The sequence below is a fragment of the Centrocercus urophasianus genome, unplaced genomic scaffold (assembly GCF_019232065.1).
Source record: "Centrocercus urophasianus isolate 14NV4802_14NV808 unplaced genomic scaffold, USGS_Curo_1.0 seq_22, whole genome shotgun sequence".
Classification (NCBI taxonomy): domain Eukaryota; kingdom Metazoa; phylum Chordata; class Aves; order Galliformes; family Phasianidae; genus Centrocercus; species Centrocercus urophasianus.
In genome coordinates, this window is record NW_024884778.1 from 19,405,206 (window position 1) to 19,427,514 (window position 22,309).

General features: G+C 42.9%; 1 protein-coding gene and 1 long non-coding RNA gene across 3 annotated transcripts in view; one reads left to right on the forward strand and one right to left on the reverse strand.

Annotated features, from left to right (window-relative positions):
- Window positions 1–16,579, forward strand: part of DOCK3 (dedicator of cytokinesis 3) — a 184,769-nt gene extending 168,190 nt beyond the window's left edge. The window contains exons 47-55 of the mRNA XM_042823318.1: window positions 689–810; window positions 2,204–2,339; window positions 2,865–2,946; window positions 4,922–5,074; window positions 8,520–8,638; window positions 9,482–9,569; window positions 13,193–13,315; window positions 13,905–13,987; window positions 14,455–16,579. Of these exons, the coding sequence (XP_042679252.1) occupies window positions 689–810; window positions 2,204–2,339; window positions 2,865–2,946; window positions 4,922–5,074; window positions 8,520–8,638; window positions 9,482–9,569; window positions 13,193–13,315; window positions 13,905–13,987; window positions 14,455–14,961 (1,413 nt within the window). The 3' untranslated portion in view covers window positions 14,962–16,579. The remainder of the gene's footprint in view (window positions 1–688; window positions 811–2,203; window positions 2,340–2,864; window positions 2,947–4,921; window positions 5,075–8,519; window positions 8,639–9,481; window positions 9,570–13,192; window positions 13,316–13,904; window positions 13,988–14,454) is intronic.
- On the reverse strand, window positions 24–22,248 carry LOC122162749. Of its 2 annotated transcripts, XR_006169681.1 has the most exons (6): window positions 22,036–22,248; window positions 18,917–19,003; window positions 16,700–18,226; window positions 14,487–16,278; window positions 11,824–13,967; window positions 24–150 (listed from the first exon to the last, which is right to left on the reverse strand). It is a non-coding gene; the product is annotated as an uncharacterized LOC122162749 (long non-coding RNA). The 2 variants fall into 2 exon arrangements; XR_006169680.1 differs by having other exon boundaries at window positions 11,824–16,278.
- Between the last annotated feature and the right edge of the window lie 61 nt (window positions 22,249–22,309).

The following is a 22,309-nucleotide window of genomic DNA, read 5'->3' on the forward strand; positions in this document are numbered from 1 at the left end:
AAGTACACATGGCATCCCCTCGGTCTTTGTACCTTCCACCCATTTGTGCTCTGCTGTACATCAGTGTTCTGTGACAGATATGTTTCAGACTTTTGTGGATATCTTGACGCTATATTGTATGTTATCACAACCAAACTGAAGGACTTCTTTCTGTGAAACAGAAAAGAATTTTTTGAAATGTGTTAGCACTTTACTTCAAACTCAAGTACGTATTTTCTAAAAGCTTCTAACTTGAAGACATTTTCCCCATTCCTGGGAGTGAATGCAGGAATGGCCAGAAATTACAGCATCAGAATTTTAAAATACAGCCTTTCTCTTTCAGAGCAGATGCGATCCATACAGGTCACAGTTGTCAGCCCGAATTCACTGCCTATTTTTAAGAGTTTCTAAAAGATCTCTGTTTTCAAATTCACCTATCCTTTCGGAAAAACGTAGATGGTTGCAGTTTGGTCAACAGCGTGCCCCTGTTTTTCTCCAGAATTCTTGAAATGGTGGCTGGGAAGTATTGCTGGAAGTAGATAATAAAACACTGAAGCTCTTCCTACTGTGGAAGCACAGGATAACTGCAGATGATTACAGAGAACATGGAAAGAAATCAGAATTTTTTTCTGAGACAACTGCTGTAATTTTCTCATTACTGACTTAGCTAAAATAGTTACAGTTAAGTGACTCTGTGTCTCCTGTGCAGGAGTTGCCTGGTTTGGATAAGCTGAGCCCAGCGTGTTCTGGCAGTAGTACACCTCGCAGCAATATTCTAGTTTCCCATGGACCTATGAGCCCAGAGAGCATAAAGCTGCTTCATCGACACAGGTACCATGTGGTCTGATGCTGGAATATGTAGAATCTCTGCACACTGCTGCATTAAGATTCAAGGGGTAGAAAAGCAGTGAACACTACTGGGGGAGTAGGAGGAGGGTGAATTTTGGCAGCAGTGTCCTTTATCTTCATTCAGGGCTAGCTATTAAAGCTTGAATGTTGATTGGAATCAAGAAGTTGAGAAATCTGGTTTGCAGCAAATGGTAAATACCTCCAGATGTTACATTGCTTTGCTTACACATCTCCATGTCTGACTTGCAAGGTTCCAACTTCTCCTGTTATGCAGATGGCAAGTAAATAGGTCCTTACCTGCAGCAACAGGGAAACTCTGCTGTTTTGCTTTAGAAACGTGCCCATTTTTAAGACACCAAAGTTGTTTTATCAGAAAGTAGCTCAGACTTGAGAGAAACATCTCAAAATGTGAAATCCTTATTGAGACCGAATGCCCTCCTATAGAAGCTGAGGACCAATCCCAAATTGGGATTTTCAGGTCAAAGCAGAGCCAGAATACCCAGCCAGAATTGCTTACTAGAAAATGCCAGTCTGAGAAACAGTGACAAGAATGGCACCCAAATGATGCAGTGTTAGATGTTCTACCATGTTCCTCTTGGTAGGTCTGCACAGTTCAGCTGTTTTTAAAGCCTAGCAGTAAAAAATGTGGATCCTTGCTCCTGGGTACAGGATTGTGAGATTCTTTTTATAATTAAAATGGAGTGACTCTTCTACCACTTCTGTGCCTTGGCACTTTGGGATCTGGGCAAGAGAATTTTTTCCTCAGAATTCATCACTTTGCAAAGCATTCTTGAGCTCTTGGGGTAAGCTAGGGAGATTCTGTAGAGTACAAAAGATGTGTTTGTGTATGTGATTCACAAAAAAAAAAAAAAAAAAAAAAGATCAGAATGCATCTTTGCATGCAGAATACACTCTTTGCATTGTATTAATGTACTGTCAGGTAGAAAGTTGCCTTCGTCTGTAATGCAGATGGCCAAAGATGCAGTGAGGAGGTCTGTGTTTTGACCTGTGTCCTTTGCCTGGACTCTGTCGGAAAGGTTTTTAAGTTGCTTCCCCCATCATTCTGCAGCAGTGAGAATGAGAATGATTTCAGAATGTTCAGTTACTAAAGATAGCATTGTGACTTGTTAACCTGGCTTTGGATTCTGAAATTTGATGTCCCACATACTATGTTATCTTTAGTCTTATTAGCACTTCTTTCAAATTTATGGACTTGATTGTTTGGCCTGATTTTTTCAGGAGTGTTTGACTTGTAGAGGTGACCTAAAGCAAGTGCTAAACCAGAAAAAAATCAGGCTTCACAAATTAAAATGCAAATTCAAAAACTAATTCAAAAACTAACAGCAGCCCTGTTGTGTCTCTGTTCTCATTGCAGCCCACTGAACTTACTTGGCTCAGTCCGACACTCATCATCCTCTTTGTCATCCCACACCTCTAGCGAAACAGGGAACCTGGTTATCCTAACAGACAGCTCAGTGGGGGAGGCTGCGGAGGAGATGTACCACATGCAGGTAGGCTCCAGCGTGCCACGAGATAGTGATAGAAGCAGCACTGAGCATGCTCAGAGGGCTGTGCTTCCAAGTGCAGTTTGCGTGTCTGAACTCATGGTTCTTTTCTGCTAGGTTATCTATGAAGAACTGAATAGCTAGAATCTGCCATTGTTCAAGAAGGATGACAGATTAATTCAGCCAGGTTTACTTTGGGAAGAAATTTTCTGAGAGCTGCTGTCCAGGATGATAACATTGCTTTCAAAACATGAGATTTCAGTCAGCATGTTGTGTATCTGACCTGTTCAACATATGCAGTTAATGTTGTTCCCAAAATGAGTCCCACACTCAAGTGCAGGTTAACAATGACCTACACTGAAGCTATTTCCTAGACTGTGGTCACCCTGGGTGATGTAAGACAGGTAAAAGTCCAATGCAGTGAACCACTTCATTCTCCTCTGATGGTTTCTCTGCTTTCTGCAGCTTGTTGACCCTCAGTGCAGGTATCAAGGCTCAGTCACCAAAGTGTCTGTTTTATCCTTATGCCAGGCCAGCCCATCCACCTCCAGCCTGAGCTCCACACACTCAGCGCCATCCCAGATGATTAACTCTGCTCCTTCCAGTGCACGAGGTAAGAATGGATGGACCTAAATGGGAGTTAATGGGAACTACAGGCATCCCATAATTCTTCCAACTTTGTCAACTTATTGGGTAAAACACCACCTGCACTGAAATACACCGCTTTTCCAGAGTGTGGGTCTTCAAAAATGATTTTTTTCAAAATGTTCTACATTTTTCAAAAATTGATTGATTTATTTTTTTTAAGCAGCATTTGGAGTGTATCTGATGTGTGCTGATTTCAGGCAACTGGATTTTATAATGGTTTCTATTATTCTGCCACAAGTTGTGACAGGCAATGTAGAGGAAAATAAGAATATTCTTTGGTACAGTGCTTAAAGGAGAGAGATCATGGAGACAAACACAAAGATTCCATTTTAGATATATCATGAAATCATGGCACAAAGAACTTAAGGCAGTTTAGCAGAAAGTTCTGTATGCACAAGCGTATGTACATGATGAGTGTTGAAAGATGTGAACAGAGACAAGGAAGGATTTCCTTGATAGGAAAATCTTGAAGAAGGGAAGAACACAGTGACAGACTCTAATGGTACTGTTACTGCCTTTGCTGTTACGGTAGCTAGATAAAGCTAACCATTTTCTTCCCAAGTCTCACAGCTGAAGCAAAAATACTGCATGCCATCGCCCAATTTTCGTTACTTCTGTTTGAGTTTTCTTCTCTCATTTTGGATTCTTAATTGCAGGCTCATGAATTTCTTTCTACACTTCTTTTCACAGGAATATGAAGAAAGTACGAGAGATGCAGTCAGAGACAGAGGCTGTTATTTAAATCCTATCCCTTTTTTCTGTATAGGGGAACTGTGTGTCTCCTTATGGACAGAGTACAGAGCAGGCAGGGGAAGGTTTCTGTTGCTTGTTAACAAGTAAATACTTTTCTCTCAGGCCAGCTTGGGGCTTTTTTGCTCGATCTTGCAATAAAGTCTCAATTGACTGGCTGTTGTAAGACACAGACACATCTATCAAAGTGATTTAATTGGAGGATCAGATGGAGTAGGAAGGTGAGAAGTGGATGTCTTCAAATAAAGGCATATAGCTCCACTGATTGCCAAGAGCTGGAAGGAAAATAATAAGAATTGAAGTAACAAATTAGCAAGATGAAACTGGCATAACAGAAAGGGGAAGATGAAACTGAGTACAGAGCCATCATGCCAGAAAGTCACCCCTGAGTGGATGTGCCTCAACTGGCATGTGAGGTCTGAATCTTCTGGGGAATGAGGGCTTTGGTGATCACAGTATTTCCATGTACCTTTCATTTTAAAAAGCCAACACTTCCAGCGATGGGCTGCACCATTCTTTCTGAGCTTGGTGACTTCTCAGCAGCACCAGCTTCCCTCTTAACTGTATTGTTCGTTGTTCCTTAGAAACCAAAGGGATGAACGCTGCAGAGAGCATGGTGCTGACGGTTAGTCAACAGCACCTCCCAAAGATGAGAGCTGGCCAATGTAAATGACCACTAATGAGGGAATAACTGTTTTGAAAAATACCTCAGTGTATATCTTAACATTATTCTTCACCCTTACTAAAAGGTTTTGACAGCCTTACATAATGCATTTCTTCTCTGCTTTGTTCACTTTCAAGTTAGGAGAGAGTAGCATTCAGACATTACCCACTTACTGTGAGACTAGTTTTTAAAGTCCTAGATTCTCTGTTTCACAGTGTGCAGGTCACCACACTGGTTATTGCAACTCTGCTCTTTGGAATGAAGTCGTTTGTAGCCATGAAAACCCTACAGTATGCTCCACTGTGGTAATACAGCTTTGATTTTCTCGTTGGTGATTTTTCCTTTTGTTTTGTTTTTGAATTGGGTGAATTTGATGCTTATGAAAATGAAGGTCAAGTGTCACTGGCCAGAGCAAGGTACTTCACAACCATTACATGTACAGCTCTGCCAATGCACTTCTATTCCTTTTTTTCTTTTTTTTTTTTTCTTTTTTCTTCTGTATTTATTTATACTCTTTTTAATTTAGTGCTGGTGAAAGGTGGTGGATTGACAACACTGGAGGCTGAAGCCCTCTATTTACCCACAGAACAGATACAGCATGGGCGACAGCCGTGCAAGCTTCCCCACACTGCCCCCACCAATGTGCCTCATCTCTGTCCTGGAGGGACCACCTCTAGAGGTGAGAGGATAGTTTGGTCTCCATGACCCATCCAATCCTTGACCTTTCTGCTGAGACTGCCAACAAAGCTACGTAGTCACAGTGCTGGAGTGCTAGAACTAACTGCTGTTCAGACAGGAATTACATGAAGACCCATAATTTGTTTCATGCAGGCCACCTAAATTTACCAAGTTAGCAGCTTTGCTACCCGTGACCTTTAGTAGAACATGGCTTTTGTTAGACACGTTTTTCATTGATTGACATGTTAATGTAGAGGTTAGAAACCAAACCAAACTGCTATCCCATTATCTGGATTTTTTACCAGCTTTTGTACTGCAGAGTTCTTTCTGGATCTCTGCTGCTAGCGCTGTTTTGAGGAGTTGGGTATATTTTAATACAGATTTGTTACACTAGTGACCATAAAAAGCCATGGCCATTTGCATTAACAATTTAACAGGAAATTAATTTGTGTTTTGATTCTTCATTTCCAAACAAAGCCCTTTCATTGGTGTTTAAAATGACAACAAAAGCAGATGATTTGGTTTGTCCAGTGAAAATAATAAAGCCATTAATCCAACATCTTGTTTAAAAGATTTGTAACTAATGACGATGTGGTTTTACCACTGGAGAGTAGGTTAAAGCAGCAAACCTTGTACTGAAGTTATAGTGTATACTGCTTAGAGCAGAAGTCTTAAATAAAACTGTAATCAGAAGATAGCCAAAATTCTCTAACTGTGCAGTTAGAAGAAGATTATTACTAGCTATTTTTCAGGTTAATGTACACATCTTTCAGTTTTTCCCCTGTTTCCCCCTTGTGTAACTTCTTTCCTGTCAAGAACACAGCATGGTTTTGTATGCAGCATAAGTAAGGAATTCATTTGAGGTGACTCATACAAGGCAGTGCTCTAACCCTACTTGAGTTAAAAGATTATGCAGAGCAACGTTTCCTAAATTGATATTGTAATGCAAAAACACTTGGGAGGGGCTTTGAGCGTGTTAGTGGCTTTTCCAGTTGTTTCACTCAAAATAAATCAGGGACTCCTGCACTCCAAGGGCATCGCCTGGCTGACGCTTGATGACTGACCTCCCAGGGTGCCCCTGCTTCCCCAGCACGGTTTCCAGGGGCAGGAAGTGAGTCCCTGTACCCCTTACTCAGCACTTTGCAAGAACCCAGATATTTGCATAAAAACTTTCCTCATTAATTCAAGAAGTGATAGTTTGATGCAAGAGCCAACTGATTTCATGACAATAAAGAAAATGATTCATCAGAACCAAAAAGATGTGTTGAGTTCGGAGCTCAACTGTGTTAATTTTCAGTTTTTTTCCTTAAAGCTAATACTTGTAACAAAGTAGATTAACTTTTTTTTTTTTTTTTTTTTTTTTTTTTTTTAAATGCTACCTCTGCCTTCAGCACAGGTTTTCCTTTCTCATTAATAGTATGCACAGTGCTGCACACATGCAGTGTAGTGAGCTGCAGGCTGCAGAGGATAAGCCCTGGTACATACTGCATTTCAGGTGGCCACTATGGCTGTCCTGAAAGCTTCTGGATTTGATGTTGTTTTCTACAGTTTGCCAGTCCCTGAAAAGAGCCTTAGTGATTGTGTTCTCTGCCTTTTCAAAGCAGCAGGCCTGATTATTAACAAATAAATGCTTCAGTTATAGCCACTCCTCTCATGGCACTCAATTTTTGCAGGTGTCAGTGCTTAATTTGCTAGCAGGCTGGACATATGGCATAATCTGCCACACTCTTTGTGGCCCTAGTCATTTCCAAATTTAGGGTACCAAATGCCAGGGTGAAACTACCTCCATGTTTAGCACATGTGTAATTTTTCAGGTCACGCATGCAAGGTCTGGTGGAAGCTAGAATCCCATATTAACCAATGGCACATTGGGGTGGTTTGCATCTTGGACAAAAAAGCACAGGATAAATAAAATGGCAAAGCTGACATTGTTGGGTTGTGCTGTGATGCAGTTCTGGGCACACCTAAGAGTTTGATACATCTACATTTGTCAGGCAGAAGTAGGATTATCTGTGACGTGTGAGTAAAAGAGACTCAGCATAAAGCATAACACTGTTTTCCAAGCTGATGCTTGTACATGAGAGCAAAGAATGTTGTGTAATTATGTTTCTGTTTTATGTCTGGGGAGAAAATGAGTTCGGAACTGGAATGCAGATACTTTGTGGCTGTCCATGTCAGGGTGAGGGTGTGGATTAATTGGGGATCTGCCTCCCCTATTGTAGGAGGTTATCCTGCATTCTGCTGGACACATTGTTCCTTCCACTGTGTGCTGAATATCAGTCCCAAAAAATGCATGTTTGCTTTTGCTGGGATAAAAGCTGCATTAACCAGTACCAGTGCCTTTGCTCATATGTTGCAGTGCTGTTCAGGTAATGTGTGTGGTTGTGGAAAGTCTGCAAGAGGGGGCATGTATTCCCCAAAAGCCAGCATGGCTCTGTAATGCGCTGTGTGCTGTCATCTGTTCAGTGTGTGTCTGTAATGCAGTGAAATTAGCAGTGCAAATGAAAGCTCACTCTAGCAGCTTCTGATCATCAGTTCCTGCCTAATACCATGCATCCCAATGGATGTGTCTGTCAGCAGTATCAGACTTTAGGAAGTCACTGATAGGAATCGTTCTGCTAACAAATCCCTTGTCAGCTCTTGTATATCAGAAGAATATTGTTGTGTGGCACTCACCTTGAAGGATACAAATCCCAAATAATTGCAAACTCCAGGAAGCTATCTGTGTGCATACCACTACTTCTTAAATGGGAGCTATGCAGATAGCTAAGCTAACTAATAGTTAAGTCTACCAAGTCAAGTATATTCCAGCTATAAGCACTGGTAAACATTCTGGTGTCATACGATGGCTCAGTATACCAGTACTCAATAGAAACCATAGCTTACCTAGAGGCCTTATGAGCAAAACGCCACCCACATTTAGCAAATTCTGTTCATTAGTGATTTTTGTGCTCTTATAAGAAAAAGCCAAACGTGGTATCACCAACTACACTGCAGCACCTCAGTCTCTCTCTACCAGAACTGAAGAATAAAGTAGCTTTCTGCTTGATCTGAATGGTGCACCTCAGGCTTTTATCCCTTTCTGCCACATTCAGTCCCGAATTACAAGGCTTTACAGCATCTGTATGACTGCAGTACTTTATTCACACAGTTGCCCTTTCTTCTGTATTTATTTATATATATTCAGCTCTTTGCAACACTCCAGGAGGGAGGAGCACATCTTACACACCTTACATGCTGTGTCCCTAATCATACATAACGTGCCAGTTCTTCATCCTGTGCCACACACCCCACCAGCAGTGAGCTGCTTGTTGTGCTGGGCCCCATGTTCCTTGAGTCCTGTTTGACCATCGTCTGAACGCACCACACAGGAGGACTGGCTCTGGGCATGCGGAGACATGGCTGTTGTTTGTCACGTGTATGTGATTGCTCTCACTTGTTCACAGGCTCTCCCTCTCTACCAGATAAGTACCGCCACACAAGGGAGCTGATGATGTTGTTGCCAACCCACCGGGACCGGCCCAGCAGTGCCATGTACCCCGCAGCTATCATGGAAAACGGACAGGTAGCAGACCTGATTTCTCTTACGTTAGCTCAACCATACTGAAAAGGACGGGCTCATCTTTACTCTTTTGTCTGCTTTAAAGCTTCTCTTAATATTTTTGGGAAGCACAAGAGCTTAAAATTTTCACTGCGGTCCAAGAAATAGCATAGACCTGCTGATACTAATCGCACACTAGACCCACCCACTTTGGTAGTTGGGTGATGTAAATTGTAACGACTGTTAAAACTGTAGTTGGTTGTCCCTTGAGCCCTGGTCCTCTGTAAGCATCACATCACTTAATTTACTCGCTCTTCCATCCTTCTAGTAAGCCTCAAAGTTGAATCTAAGTAGGTTTATGGTGATTGCCAGAGGTAACAAAAAAATACACAGGAGGCTGAAGTAATGTATACAGGGACTCCAAACAGTGTACTGCTTTCTCTGGGCAAACTGAGAAATTCACTGTGTGCTTACGTATGAGCATTTTAATTCAGCTCTGGCATGCACATTTGAAGAGAATCTCCTGGCCATGCCCACTTCAGTTCACATCAGAGAACTGTCTCAGAGCACACAAACTCTATTATTTCAAATGAAGCCAAAGCAAAAGATGAGCTTCAGAAGAGCATGGGATGCATTCAAGCTGCTAATGGGCACAAGACCAGGCAGAGCTGCTCTGATATAACTCCTTCAGAGAGCACAGCAGGGTCCTCACCGCTGTTACCCTCCGGAGATCTTCTAGGATTGCACTGCATTACTTGCTAATGTAGACAGTCCAAGGTTCGCATGAGGTTTTTTTTTAAAAAAAAAGTCTCTTTGCCTGAAAACCTGAACAGAAATCCATAGGTTCTGTGCTTTCTTCTCCCTTAGCCTCCAAATTTTCAGCGCGCCTTCATGCAGCAAATGATTGGACCGTGCAAACCTTGCAGCGATCCCAACCTCTCCGTGGCTGAGAAAGGTATTCTTTTTCCTAGTTAACATGCATGCTTTCTAAAATATTATTACTCTGATCCTGCAAGTAGTGAATGGGCTTCTACATTTCCTGGCAGAGTGCATTCTCTCATTTTTTAAATTAATAGTTTAATTAACGGGGCTTCCTGCCAAATGTATAGTCACTTCAGAAGGGTGGAGTTGCACAAAGCTCTCTGTTTCAAAAAGCCTTCTGAGTTTAGCACGTTGTTATTGAAACAAATCAGGCAGCTTTTATCAGGCAGAATTCCCAAACAAGCAAAAGGGGAAATATCTGAAAGAACACTGAAGGATTTGTACCATTTCCAAAAAAAAAAAAAAAAAAAAGAAGAGGTATACTGCTGCTTTTCTTCAGATCGTATAAATTGTGTTGGTTTTGTTTTTAATGAGCACTTACTCTTCAAAATAGTGACATTTCTTCTCTCTCTGAGCTAGTTTTATGCTTAATTAAGTTTCTCATTAGGAATTTATACTTAACTCGCTGCATTGAAGAAGTATGAGCGGAGCCCATGGAAGTAAGAGATTTCTAAGGAAGAGTCTGAAGAAAAGCAGTGAGGTGACTATAAGGTCATGGAAAAATGGGAAAGATCAGAGGCTTATGTGAGAATTTCCCAAATGAACCCATTGAACGGCGTGACAGGTCTACACATAGGTGGGAAATGATTCTGGCAGTATCTAGCAAAGGGTGTTAAATAGCCAAGCAGAAAAAAAGACTATGAGAGAAGAAAAGGAGCTTGTTTTGTTTGATGCAGGGGAGGAGGAGGAGCTTGTCAATGGGGTGCCATGGACAAAGTGATGGGCTCACAAAATGACCTGAGGAACAGCATTCTGAAAAAAGCGGAAGAGAGCAAAATTCTTGAGTCAAAACCTGAAACAAGGGTGCTGCCATTAGAAAGCAGTGGTCTTATGTATGACTGGGAGAAACAGCATCTGAAAGTCAAACATTTTAAGGCCAGGAAAGACCACCACAGTCCTCTAGTCTGAGCTGCGCAATGCGCTTCATTATACTTCTGTTAGTGTTCTTGTTTCAGCAGTTGTGAACTAAACGGTATCTTTGAAAAACAAAAAGCCAGATGCTATTCCAGAACTTCTAATAAATCAGAATCCATTACTTTAACAGTGTGGCAGCATTACAGAGCAGTCAAGATTGAAAACAGAAGCCAACCTGCATTTCAGAACAAATTATTCTGATGACGCTAATAGTGACAACAGTTGAGGCTAGGGAGTGAGGAATTAAGAGTTCTGCCTTAGCCGTGTTGCATTTGAATTGAACATGACAGACTTGGTATGATTTTTATACTGGACAGGAGAAAGAACTGGAAAAAGGTACGTACATGATGTCTTGCCTGTTGAGAAATAATTCTTGAATTTGTACTTGTGGGCAATATCTATGCAAGAGCATGTCTACAGCACAAAGAGAAGGGAACCCAAGACAGAATGTCCCAGAGTCCGAAGGAGCCATAAAAGACAGGTGGTAGCTGAAGGTAGCATAAAAGACAGGTAGGTGGCTCTTAGGGATAGTGTAGGAGGAACCCCAGCTCTGCTGCCAGGTCAGCGGCTGCAGGCATTTCTGCAGCCCTAGAGCCAACATCACTCTGTAGTCAGGATGACGTCTGCCTTGTTTTTGTCAGCTGTCGTGCTCCGTGAATTTTTCCACCCCCCTCCATGCCAAGTCAGAAGTACTGCTCAATAATTCCCATTGACAACAGGGTGACATCAGCTGCACAGAGCAGAATTAAACATGGCCACTGAGACTGCTGAGAAGGGAGAGATGGGCTAGGGCATCACTGGAGCTCCCTGGGTAGGTTTCTCCCTGAATCATTTTAGATCCAGCTCCAGTTTTAACAGGCAGCAGCCATGCTCCAGAATCGTCTGACCTTAGGATGATTTCCAGCACTTAGCTCAGAAGGCAGTGAATGAGAGAACACTGAGAAAGTATAAATGGATTACACACTGGAACGCGGTACGTTCTGTTCTTACAGTCTTCTGCTCATCTCAATATTAAAAAGAAATAGACAAAAAAAACCCCAATCATTTTACAAGCCAAGAAAACCAGGTATTGTTGAGTCCTTTTCACCTGACGCTGGAATCCTGCAGGAGAGCACCGTGTGGCTGGCATCATTCTGTATTTTGTCCCTCTTCATTTTAACCTTTTAGCACCAATTGCAGTAATGCAGATTACAGCACTCTGACGTGTAGAGCATGAGCAGGGCTGCTTAGAAAGCTCATCTGAAGCCACTTACCTGTTTTGAGATGTATGCATCCCTTTGTTTGAACCTGTTCTCTGTCAAGATTCTTAGCATCTTCTTTGTACTTCATTCTTGCTTTGAGGGTCTCTCTTTAAAGCCAACATTTTTGTGGGTTTTCGGCTGTCTTTTGAGGCTGTCATTTTCTGATCTTTTTTACCCTGGGGAGTTTTAGATCTTGGGGAGTCTGTGTTCATGAGCTAAGGAAAAACAATAATAAACCTTTCAGAGTCATTTTAGAGAAGAAACACATCTGAAAAATGGTTGCAGGCATTTTAATTAGGGACAAATTCTCTTCATATGTCAAACTCTGTTTATTTCTCCAGGCTTCTGTTTTACATGTTTCAAACTGAAGATGGCAAAAGCTGTCTTTAATCTCACCTTTCTGTGGTAGACCTACTGAAGTACTTTGTTCCTCTTCCCCCTTTTCTTTTCTGCCTGAGCTGATGAAACGCACCGATTGTTTATAAACACATACACGGTTATTGCATTTCTATTTCCTCAGAACAAATTGAGTCTTAGAGTGCGTTTGGAAGAGGTGAAGATGCATTTTAATAATGTCTGTTGGCAAAATTCTTGAGATCCTGACACATTCTCATCGTTAGAAGCAACTGTTATGATGTAAACACAAAGTCACGTAGAATCATTCTCAATACCTGTTATATGAGGAAAGCACTCTTGCTTCTGTCTTTCCCAGTTAACAAAGGCTCAGTCTCATTGCTGACTTTTTAAATCAAGGAGCCTGGGCTGTTATCTTTAAGTACTTGGGGATCAGATTAATCAATCAGCTCTGGAGCAAATGAGATCTTTGAAGTCCTGGTTTCTTCTGTACCAGATTATGGTCATTGCCCTCACATCCTTCACTCGCTCTTTGCTTAGCCACTGTAATACAACTGCAGCCATCCTGTGTCTCACAGGAGTTCTGCCCATGTTTCTTCCTGCTCTGGAGTTGTTCCCTGCCAGGCAGAACAGCTCATAGCTGAGATCCAGCTGCTGCTTCACCATTAAAAAAGATTTCATCATAAAAAAGATTTCATTTTTACTTACCGGCTCATAAAACAAACAAACAAACAAAAAAACTTCACAGAATTCTACTGCTCTTCATAGTTCATAGAAGTGAGCCTGGAGGGTCAGCAGAGGGGAGATGGGCTGACTAACAAGCACTGATCACCTAACTCTCGCTTCTTTAACAAAGCACCCTGTAAACTAAACATGCTGTAGACTAGATGCCTTTGTATGCCTCCAACCTCCTACCACACCCCAAGTTCTTCAAATCTCACCTCACTTATTACAGAGTACACTGGCAAGCCAGTCCTTCTGGTCGCATCACCCCATTACCCAAGTTAAATCTGTTTCAATCCTTCAGCTGTGCCAGCAGCGCCCAGTAGCTGGAGCCTAGACAGCGGAACCAGAGAGGCCCTGCCATTCCTATCTGTCCACGTTGGGAGCATCTTGGCCCCACCAGTACCTCCCCGAAGCCTGCCCCATGGTAAGGAAAAGCCCAGTAGATCTGCTGCATAAGTCATGCAGTCATGCCAAATGACTAGGCCAGATGAAAACTGGCCATAGTTCTTGTTTTCCCTCATAGAAAGCATCGGAAACAAGAAGTCAAAGTCTTTCCTGGTCTGCCAGGTTAGCAGTGGACATTTTCAGTTTTGTTCAAGATCTTCAAATTTTGCAGTTGTTACAAATAACATGGACTTGTGTGGGCTAGAACTGTGGGCTAGGTGTGTGTGTGTGTTGGAAGTCTGACTTGGCTTTTTGCCAGTGGCTATCTTCAGCAATAATTTATGGTTACATAGCTACTAAATAAACCTTCAGTCATTCGTTGTTTACGAGCCCGTTGCCTTGCCGTGAAATCCTTGATACAGGGGGTGGGTGGAAATCTATCACTGCACTGAACTTCTTGTAAGTATTTTGTGATGTGACAGATGCACTCCACAGTACTGATCGGAAGGGAAGCCTCAGGCTGGATCGGTCTCATCAGTGGTTGGAGCTGTTACTTGGCTTGCAGAATCTAAAACCCCAACTCTCTTACAGCGTTGAGGTCCGTATTTCTGACCCTTGTCTCATTCCAGGACACTACTCGCTGCACTTTGATGCCTTCCATCACCAGCTCAATGATGCTCCTCCGGCACTGCCTGCACGAACATTGCGCAAGGTAAAAAAGAAGTGTCAGGGAGAGAAAAACAGAAGAAAAAGTATAGGCTCTGGAAGGACACCCTTGTCCACTGTCACCTCCAAGTAGTTCTTGAATACAGATTCACTATTTTTAAAATGCTATTGACTTAATTGAGAGAAAATTCATTCCAAGTTTATAAACTGCTGAACTTAAATTTAGGCCCTCCCACTTCCCTTTTGCTTATGTTGTGATTTCAGGCCCCCTCAGTACAGAGGGAGAGAGGGATTTTATCACTTCAGCTGCTGTGTTAAGTGCACTGATTTGTCCACAAGAGGTGTTTCCATACAAATCAGGGGAATATATATACAGACTGCCAATGGCTGACATTTTGAACAAAACCAGGACTGCACTGTTGTTAACATCACTGTTAAAAGCTGAAATGTTAGCGAGCTGCAGTGTTGCCTCCCGTGTCGATTTTAACAAGATTTCTGTTTTTCTGCAAACAGTCCCCTCTTCATCCCATCCCTGCATCACCCACCAGTCCACAGTCTGGTCTAGATGGAAGCAACTCCACTTTATCCGGCAGTGCAAGCAGTGGTGTCTCCTCCTTGAGCGAGAGTAATTTTGGACATTCCTCCGAACCACCTCCTCGCACCGACACCATGGATTCTGTCCCCAGCCAGGCCTGGAACACTGACGAAGATCTAGAGACACCCTACCTCCCTGTGAGGTACAGTCTCTCTGAGCCTGACGTCCTCGAGTCACTCAAATCCCAGCCATGCCGAAGCCACTCAGCTCCGTCAGGAGTCATTCCTCAGGACACCCTGGACCCTCCTGCTCTACCCCCCAAACCTTACCACTCCCGGCTGCCAAACACAGAGAATGAGGAAGGAATGATAATTGAAGATGACGACAAACACCGCCAGTTGCATCGTAAAGTGTCCCAGCCTGTGAGTGGTGGAAAGGAAGAGCAGGCCAGGGTAGCATGGGAGCACGGCATCAGTGAGCAGTAGGAACAACTGCTGGTAAGCAGCTTGCGTTGTCATTCCAGATGTGACCAGAGCGCAGAGCTGAGGACTCGGAGAACAACAAGCTGACTTCTACTGCCACAAGCTTGGCTGGAGCCCGCATATGCAACTGGGCCAGCAAGGGAGGTTGCTGCTTTCCTTTCAAGTTTCCTTTTACACCTTTCCGTTACGTTTTTTTAACTTTCTGTGCAGTGGATGGTTATTCCTTCTGCAGTTTCTTAACTGCACCGCATGGCACACAAGCCATAGAGACTTGCAGAAGCTGAAAAATACAGTCTTAAGCGGAGGAGGAAGGAGGAGGAAAGGTGGAAAGCTGATTTTGAAACTGGTTTCCTCTCAGCTCTGGGACACACTTGAGTAGAAGCAGTTGCACTAGGGACACATTTTATTGCTGTACAGAAGTGAAAGCTCATTGCTGAAATCAGGGATTTTATGAACTGTCAGTCTGGAAGGTGCATGAGGAGCAGGCAGTGGAAAGATGGCAATTCTAAGAAGATATTGGCTCTTTTGAGAGCAGGATTGTACATATCTGTGCAGTGATCTCCCTGCATTGGTTCATAGGTGCTGAGGCAATTAACCAGTGCTGATGCACTGATTTCCAAGATACCATTTCCAACAAACTCTGCCTCCTTTGTTTTTTATGTACTGTTTGATTTCTTAAAATTTGCTTTCACTGGCTAAACCAACCTGCTTTCTCATTGGAGTCATGCTGTTCATCTGTGTTACAGGATGAGGGGGAGGTTAGTAGCCACTGGAGCTGTGACTTGATTGTAGGCCTTTCCCATGCCCAGCTTTGGGCAGGCTGTCAACACCAGCATTTCTATTCCAGTTAAAATAAAAAGTTCTTCATGCCACAACTGGTTGATGACTCACCAGTAAAGAAAAAGTGGCTAAATGCATGACATCCACTATTCCTTGCCTCAGGGCTGAACATCACAATTCTCACTAACTTCCATCACCCAGGAGCTGAGATCCATTACCCAAAACCGTCATTCCTCAGCCCCCCTCCAAAAGTCACTGCAGCTGGCGTGGAGGATGTCCATCTCTCACAGTAGGCAGATGCAAGAAATGCTCAGTGTAGCGTGCACCCTAGAGTCAGAAATCTTAAAGGCAGCCTGTAAAGAAGGAACATTTCTTTCCTCTTTTGCTCTTTAGAAAGTATGAAGAAGTTGTAAGAGCTCCTTCTCTCTTTTTGAAGGTTTTGGTTCTTTTCTCTTCATGTGGCGATACAGCCTTCCCCCCCTAGCTTTTTTTATGGTCAGGCTCCAGAAAGGGATGAAGAATTCAGTGCAGGTGGGAGATCTAGAAAAAAAGAAAAAAGAAAAAAAAAAAATCAAACAAAAACAAGAAACAGAACTATGCAGAAGTGGAGTCAGTACATATGTTGTGAAACAAGCCTTTTAATCAGTATTTGCTTAGTTGAGTTACATTACAAGACAGGAAAAAGTTCTGTGGTAACAGAGGCAAGACCTGTGGTGTAAAAAGAACTAGAAGAAACCCTCTATTCCTATTTTCATATTTTTCAAGAAACTGGATCAAAAAAGCAAGTATCTAGTGTTTTTATATAAAGAAGTAATGCTCTTTCCTGCTGCCATGCCAGCACACATTTCACGCACACACACGCCTTTCCTTACATTCATTTCCACCTGCAGACTGCAAAGCACACTTCAGAAGATGGTAAGTTACCAGTGAAAAACCTGAAGCACATTCAAACAAGACTTACCTCCAGCATGTAAATTAGTGTCAGAAACAGGAGTAGCATCAACGTGTCCTGTTCTTCCCCTAGCCACTCAGTTTCTCCTGCTACAATCAGCATAAAGAAGCAAAAAAGGATACACATCTTTTACAGGTCACCTTTAGCACTACCTCTAAATACAGTGACTGGGCAGAGAATGTTGCTTCTAAACTCTCCTAAAGATGAGACCATCTCATCTGTACAAAGTCTGGGCTCGGTCAGCTGTCGTACGAAGGGGATTTTCAGAGGATGTCTTTCTTTTCTTTCTCAAGCCCATACAAAAGTAATAAATTATGGTTCTGTTTCTTAAATGGTCCATTTGGCTGGAACAAAGTCTCTTGTGCTTCCTCTATTTTGTTACTAACACAGGCTGCTTGTAATCCCAGCAACCTTCCCAATTAAGAAGAGAACAGTATTAAAATTCGGCTTATGATGGACAGGAGTAGAGTTTTCCAGTAGCAGAATTAGCCCTAACTGCTAATGAACCAAGCTGGGTCTCTGGTATAGCACACAGGTATGAAAGCTCAATTCAGAGTTATGTTTTCAATGAAGGTAAGTCAAGGCAATTCCTTAGAAGTGAGTGAAATATTTTCATGTTAATCTCTAATTTGAGGTTCTTAGAAATTTTTAAGAGAATTAAGTACTCAATTCCATCTCCCTAATCACATTTGGTTTGGGGTTTTTTGGTTTTTTTTGCTTTTTTCTGTGGGAAAATTTACTTCTGAAAGTAGTAAATGTACTGATATACTGAATTCCTTCATTGTAAAAACAAAACAAAACAGAAAAACAGCAGATCTTGCAAATAAAACTGCAAAAGCAAGAATGCAGACAACATGGGCAGAGTCCATTTCTGCTGGAAGACCTCCCTGAGGTTTGCTCTCACAGTGCACCACCTTGCTCTGATTAGAGGGGCTGTACAACAGCAGTCTGATCATTCTGAATGTCTGTCATTACTGTGTATTCATAGGGGGTTGAAAATAATCAAATGGTGTACACGGATACCCGATTTATGGCAGGTGCACACAGAGGAGGACAGAATAAATTCCTGAATTTACTGAATTTGAGCCTCTGTGGAGTTAACTTTCTGTTGTTCTGATATCTACTGCACATTCTGTCGCCCTTTTCAGTGCTTAACTTAAAAGGTGCAGAAGGTAGACTGCCGTTAGATTTTGTGAATGCTGGAACAAGTACTTTGTGGAACTCGTATTTCTCTGGAGGGTGGGGTGGCTTTCTGGCATAGTGCAACTCCGTCAGCAAACTCAGTCCTGGAGCAGGCAGAAGCAACAGCAGTTGTTGCCCTGGTGCAACAGGATTTGGAGATTCTTTGTATGGAGTGCAGTAACAGGATGTTTTGAACAGCACCCCTTTGTTCTGTGCGTCGCTGATTCAGACGTAATGCATTCCTTGGGTTTCTTTGCATAACAGAGTAGCACGTGCATTTCTGAAACAGTTGGTGGAATTCCGCAGCACATCTCTCCATCGTGAGCGTACCTGCTGGCCCCATCTGAAGCAAAACTGAGAAGAAACCACAGTAATAGGAGAAAAGCAATTAGAATTGTTGTCCAAATCCTACACGTTTTTCCAACGGCTGGGTTGGTTTTATTGCTGCGTGCAAAACTATGATTCTTATCCATCCTTTCCTTCATTTACTTTTTAGCCTGCTTACCATTTTTCAGGTAAGGGATATTCCATATCCCTGTGTTGGGAGAATCAGCCAAAACTGGGGAGGCTGGAGAGGGCAAAAGCCTTTGGGGAACAAATTAAGCGATATTTAGAATTTCCTCTATTCACGCTTCTTGTAAATACCCCCATTTGAATGCTGTGTATTTGTACAGGAAATTGAGCAAAAAATGTATAGATTGTGATGTCCAACTGGTATTCTGCCCTGTAAATGTGTTTTTAACCTCTGGCATTCTGTGCTTATTTAAAACAGGCAAAAACCTCTACCACTTCTCTTTTGTGTATTCATGTTTAAAATAAAATCAGAACAGCTATCTTATCTATAATGGAAATCAAATTGAAAAGGAAAAAAATAATTTGTACAAGTGTCCTACAGGTACTTCATTGTATATATTGTGATAGCATGTTTCCAGAATCAACAAATAAGTGGTGTGAATTTTAGATGTAAATATCTGCTGTTTGTTTTGGATCTCTTTCCCTTACCCATTCACTCGACTGCTGTGATGTGAAATTAAAGATTAATACCTGATATTAAAGTGCTACAGCTGTACATTCATTGCTGTCCTCCTGACAGGGCAATCCTCAGTGTGCTCCAGACATCCACAGATACGGCTGTCAAAGAGAAGCAGCACAGCATTAATCCCTGCACGCTGTGCTGGAGGGATACCTGACACCCACAGTTCAGAGGAACAGCCACTGCTTCCCGTCTTCCTTTGATGGAAGAGGGCTGGGAGGAGGCAACCAGAAGGTCCTTGTGGCTGTTAAGTGTAGTCAGAGAAGAGTTGCCAAGGCGTTCTCTCACAGCCAGTCCTCTATTTCTTTTAATAACTTCTCAAAGTGAGCATCAGGCATATCTGGCAGCTAGACTGGTTTACCTGATGCGCAGCAGACTGAGACACCTGTTCATCTGTCACAAACATTTACCAGGTCTGAGGCAGTGCTTCCAAATAGCAGAATCCGTGGTTCGTTCTTTGTTGGATACCTCGCTGCTCCAAGCAGTGCTCACGGGGTGACTGCTGAGTTCATCAGTTTATTGCAATGGCAAGATGTCTTGGCAGTAACTTCATTTCTCAGTTTTAAGTGTGCACATACCAATCATTTTAACAGAATGGGTATGAAAGACTGGTAATTAAAACCAGGAAAATAGGATATGGAAATTAAAATCTGTACTCACTGCTACATATGATTAATCTCAAAGACAGACACCTTCTTCCATTACAACTAATAAGTCAGGTCAGGCTGCAGGAGACAGAAGCAGCCTATCTACCCCACCTTGTCAAGACAAAACAACAGAAAAATCCTCATCCCAGAAGACATTTAGCTGTAAAATATAACAAAAGCATAATGTAAGCTGGTCCTGAGCTGCCAGTCCACCTTCTTGCTTCATTACGTAGCCCATGAACCATGTAGGAACTACTAAGAAGGTACTTGTCTATGGTAATACACCTAAGATACCAAAATGTGGCTTAGCTGACACCTGGAAGATGTCTGTGCAAAGCAAACCCTGAGTCACTTCTAACCCAACCTAGCAAATCTCAGTTTATATATGTTCAGTTTATATATTATTCAGCTGAAAGCATTTATTAGTGAATTGTGGAAAATGAAAAGAGTTCAACACAAAAAGCCTTCAGATTTTAATTAGAGTTTTTTAAAGTTTCCATTAAAGCCAAAAGATGCAGCATTTGAGTGCAAGCCAAACACTCTAAGCTAAGCCACACTAACACCCTCAAATGTAGATACCCCAGCCAAATCTTCACCTGATCCAAGGAAGAAAGTTTCTGTATCTGATTGTAATGAAATTGATACTGAGTTATACAAAAGTTGTTAAGAGGAGAAATCAAACCTCTAGCAAATAAAGTCTGTAAAGATTCAGCCACCCTTGCCTCTGTACAAATATGCCTTTATTCCTAGAGCCAGCTTAAGAAAAAATCAGACCCAGAAGCACCTATCTCTGACATTCAGGCAGCTGGATTTGAGCTACTGAGCAGAACCAGCCATCAGAAATACCAGCTTCTTTGCTGTCTGTGTGAATACAGATGCTCACCTGTAGCACAACTCACTGCTCGAGACTTCGTACTGTACCTGTACCATAGCTATAGCTTTGGGAGAGTTAGGCCACTGCCTTCCAGCAATTAACCCCCAAATAGGGCACAATTAGTATGTTACAGAATATTCTCAGCCTTTTTTTCCCTACTGCTGGCCTTCCCCAGGACTGATAAAAGAGCAGGTGCCCCCAACCAGTCTCCCACCAGCAGGCAGCTGAGCCCAGCCAGGGTCCTCGCATGCCCAGAGCAGTTCACTCCTTAGCACTTAAGCAGGAGTATCAGCATCCAAGAGATTTACACTAAATCCTGCAGATTACCTTTATCCCCACAGCCATTAAAGCAACCTTCACACTGTCTCATCACAAGAACCACACTAAAGTGATCACGTCACTATCAATCTCTATTTAGCTGGAAGAGAATACTATACTCCATACCAACAACCACTCGGCTTCTTCAGCTACTGACTTGGTAGTCACACACTACAGACAATCTGAAGCAAGGGTTTCTTTGAATGTGTGAATTCCTAGACTTCATTCACATATTTGCCACCAGTATTGACACGGACACACGGGTTTACTTTACGCTATCTATTATAGCCATAGTACTAGCCTTACAGCAATTGCACAGACCATTGCACAGCTAACGAACTTCAGGCACACAGTGAGCTCCTCATTTTATTTTCCTATTCAGGTCTGTAGGTACATTAACATTGCTAGGCAGTGCATGGACAGTGTTTGGAAGGATAAATGCATTTTTCATACACACATACAAATCATAGCCCGATTCCAAAAGATCTACAGGTTTTCTCTTTATGGCTATCACTCATATATCCCTTCTCCCTTTTTACAAGCTTTGCTACTCACTTCACACAAATCAAATTCAAACTAATATTTCCACCGCAGCTTCTATTCCACAGCCATTGACGGCAGTCCTGCGTTACATTGTGTAACACACAGACGCGACCTGGCTTCACCTTCCCCCCTGACCAACACAACTCCCTGTCCCCTCGGACTGAGAGCAGCCCCTTCTGGTCCTTTCAGGTGTCTCCACACACATCTGCCTCTCGCACCGCCCGTCCTGCAGGGCAGCCTCCCTGTGAGCACACACGGCTCCTCCGCGCGCACGGCGGTGCCGCACCAGCACACCCGCAGCCCCGCTCCGGTCCGGCTCTCTCCTAACCCCACGCTTGTCCCCTTGGCTTATAGGGTTGACCCCTTCTTAGGGAACAGTATCCTTGAGACGACCGCGTTCCGGCTCTTCTATCAGCCCTACCTTGCTCACCTTTTCCCTTTGCTCTATTAGCCCACCAAAACCATACATCGCAAAAACAAACAAACAAACAAAAAAATCCCATTCACTGCTGTTTTCCCTCCTTTTTTCTTTTCTTTTTTTTTTTTCCACGTCAAGGAGTTTGACGTGGGCTTAGAAACAAGCTCAATCCCAGCTTTGGTGGTTATCAATGAAGGAAACAAGCAAACAATTTAAATACTGCAATCGACATCTGTGCCTCTGTAACGGCTCCTGCCTCTAACCACGAGCCATTTCCACGTGCAAAGCAAAACGCTGCAGTGAATCTGAGGTGCATCTCAAACTACTCACCCTCCAAACCCCCACCTGCGCTCTGTCCATCTCAAATTCTCCCGCTCAAGAACGCCTCGCCTTGCTAAGGATCTGCCCACCTACAAGATGGTGTCCGCAAGGGCAACTTTCCCTTAACAAAAATGGCGGCCCAGGGAGGAGGAGAAACCCGCCTCTCGCTACCTCCTCCAATCAGCGGCCGCCAACTCTCCCGTGGAGGCCGCGGGTTGGCCAATGGAAGGAGGCGGCGTGTAAGACGGGCGGGGGAGCGGGCCAATGGGAGCAGTGGCGGGGG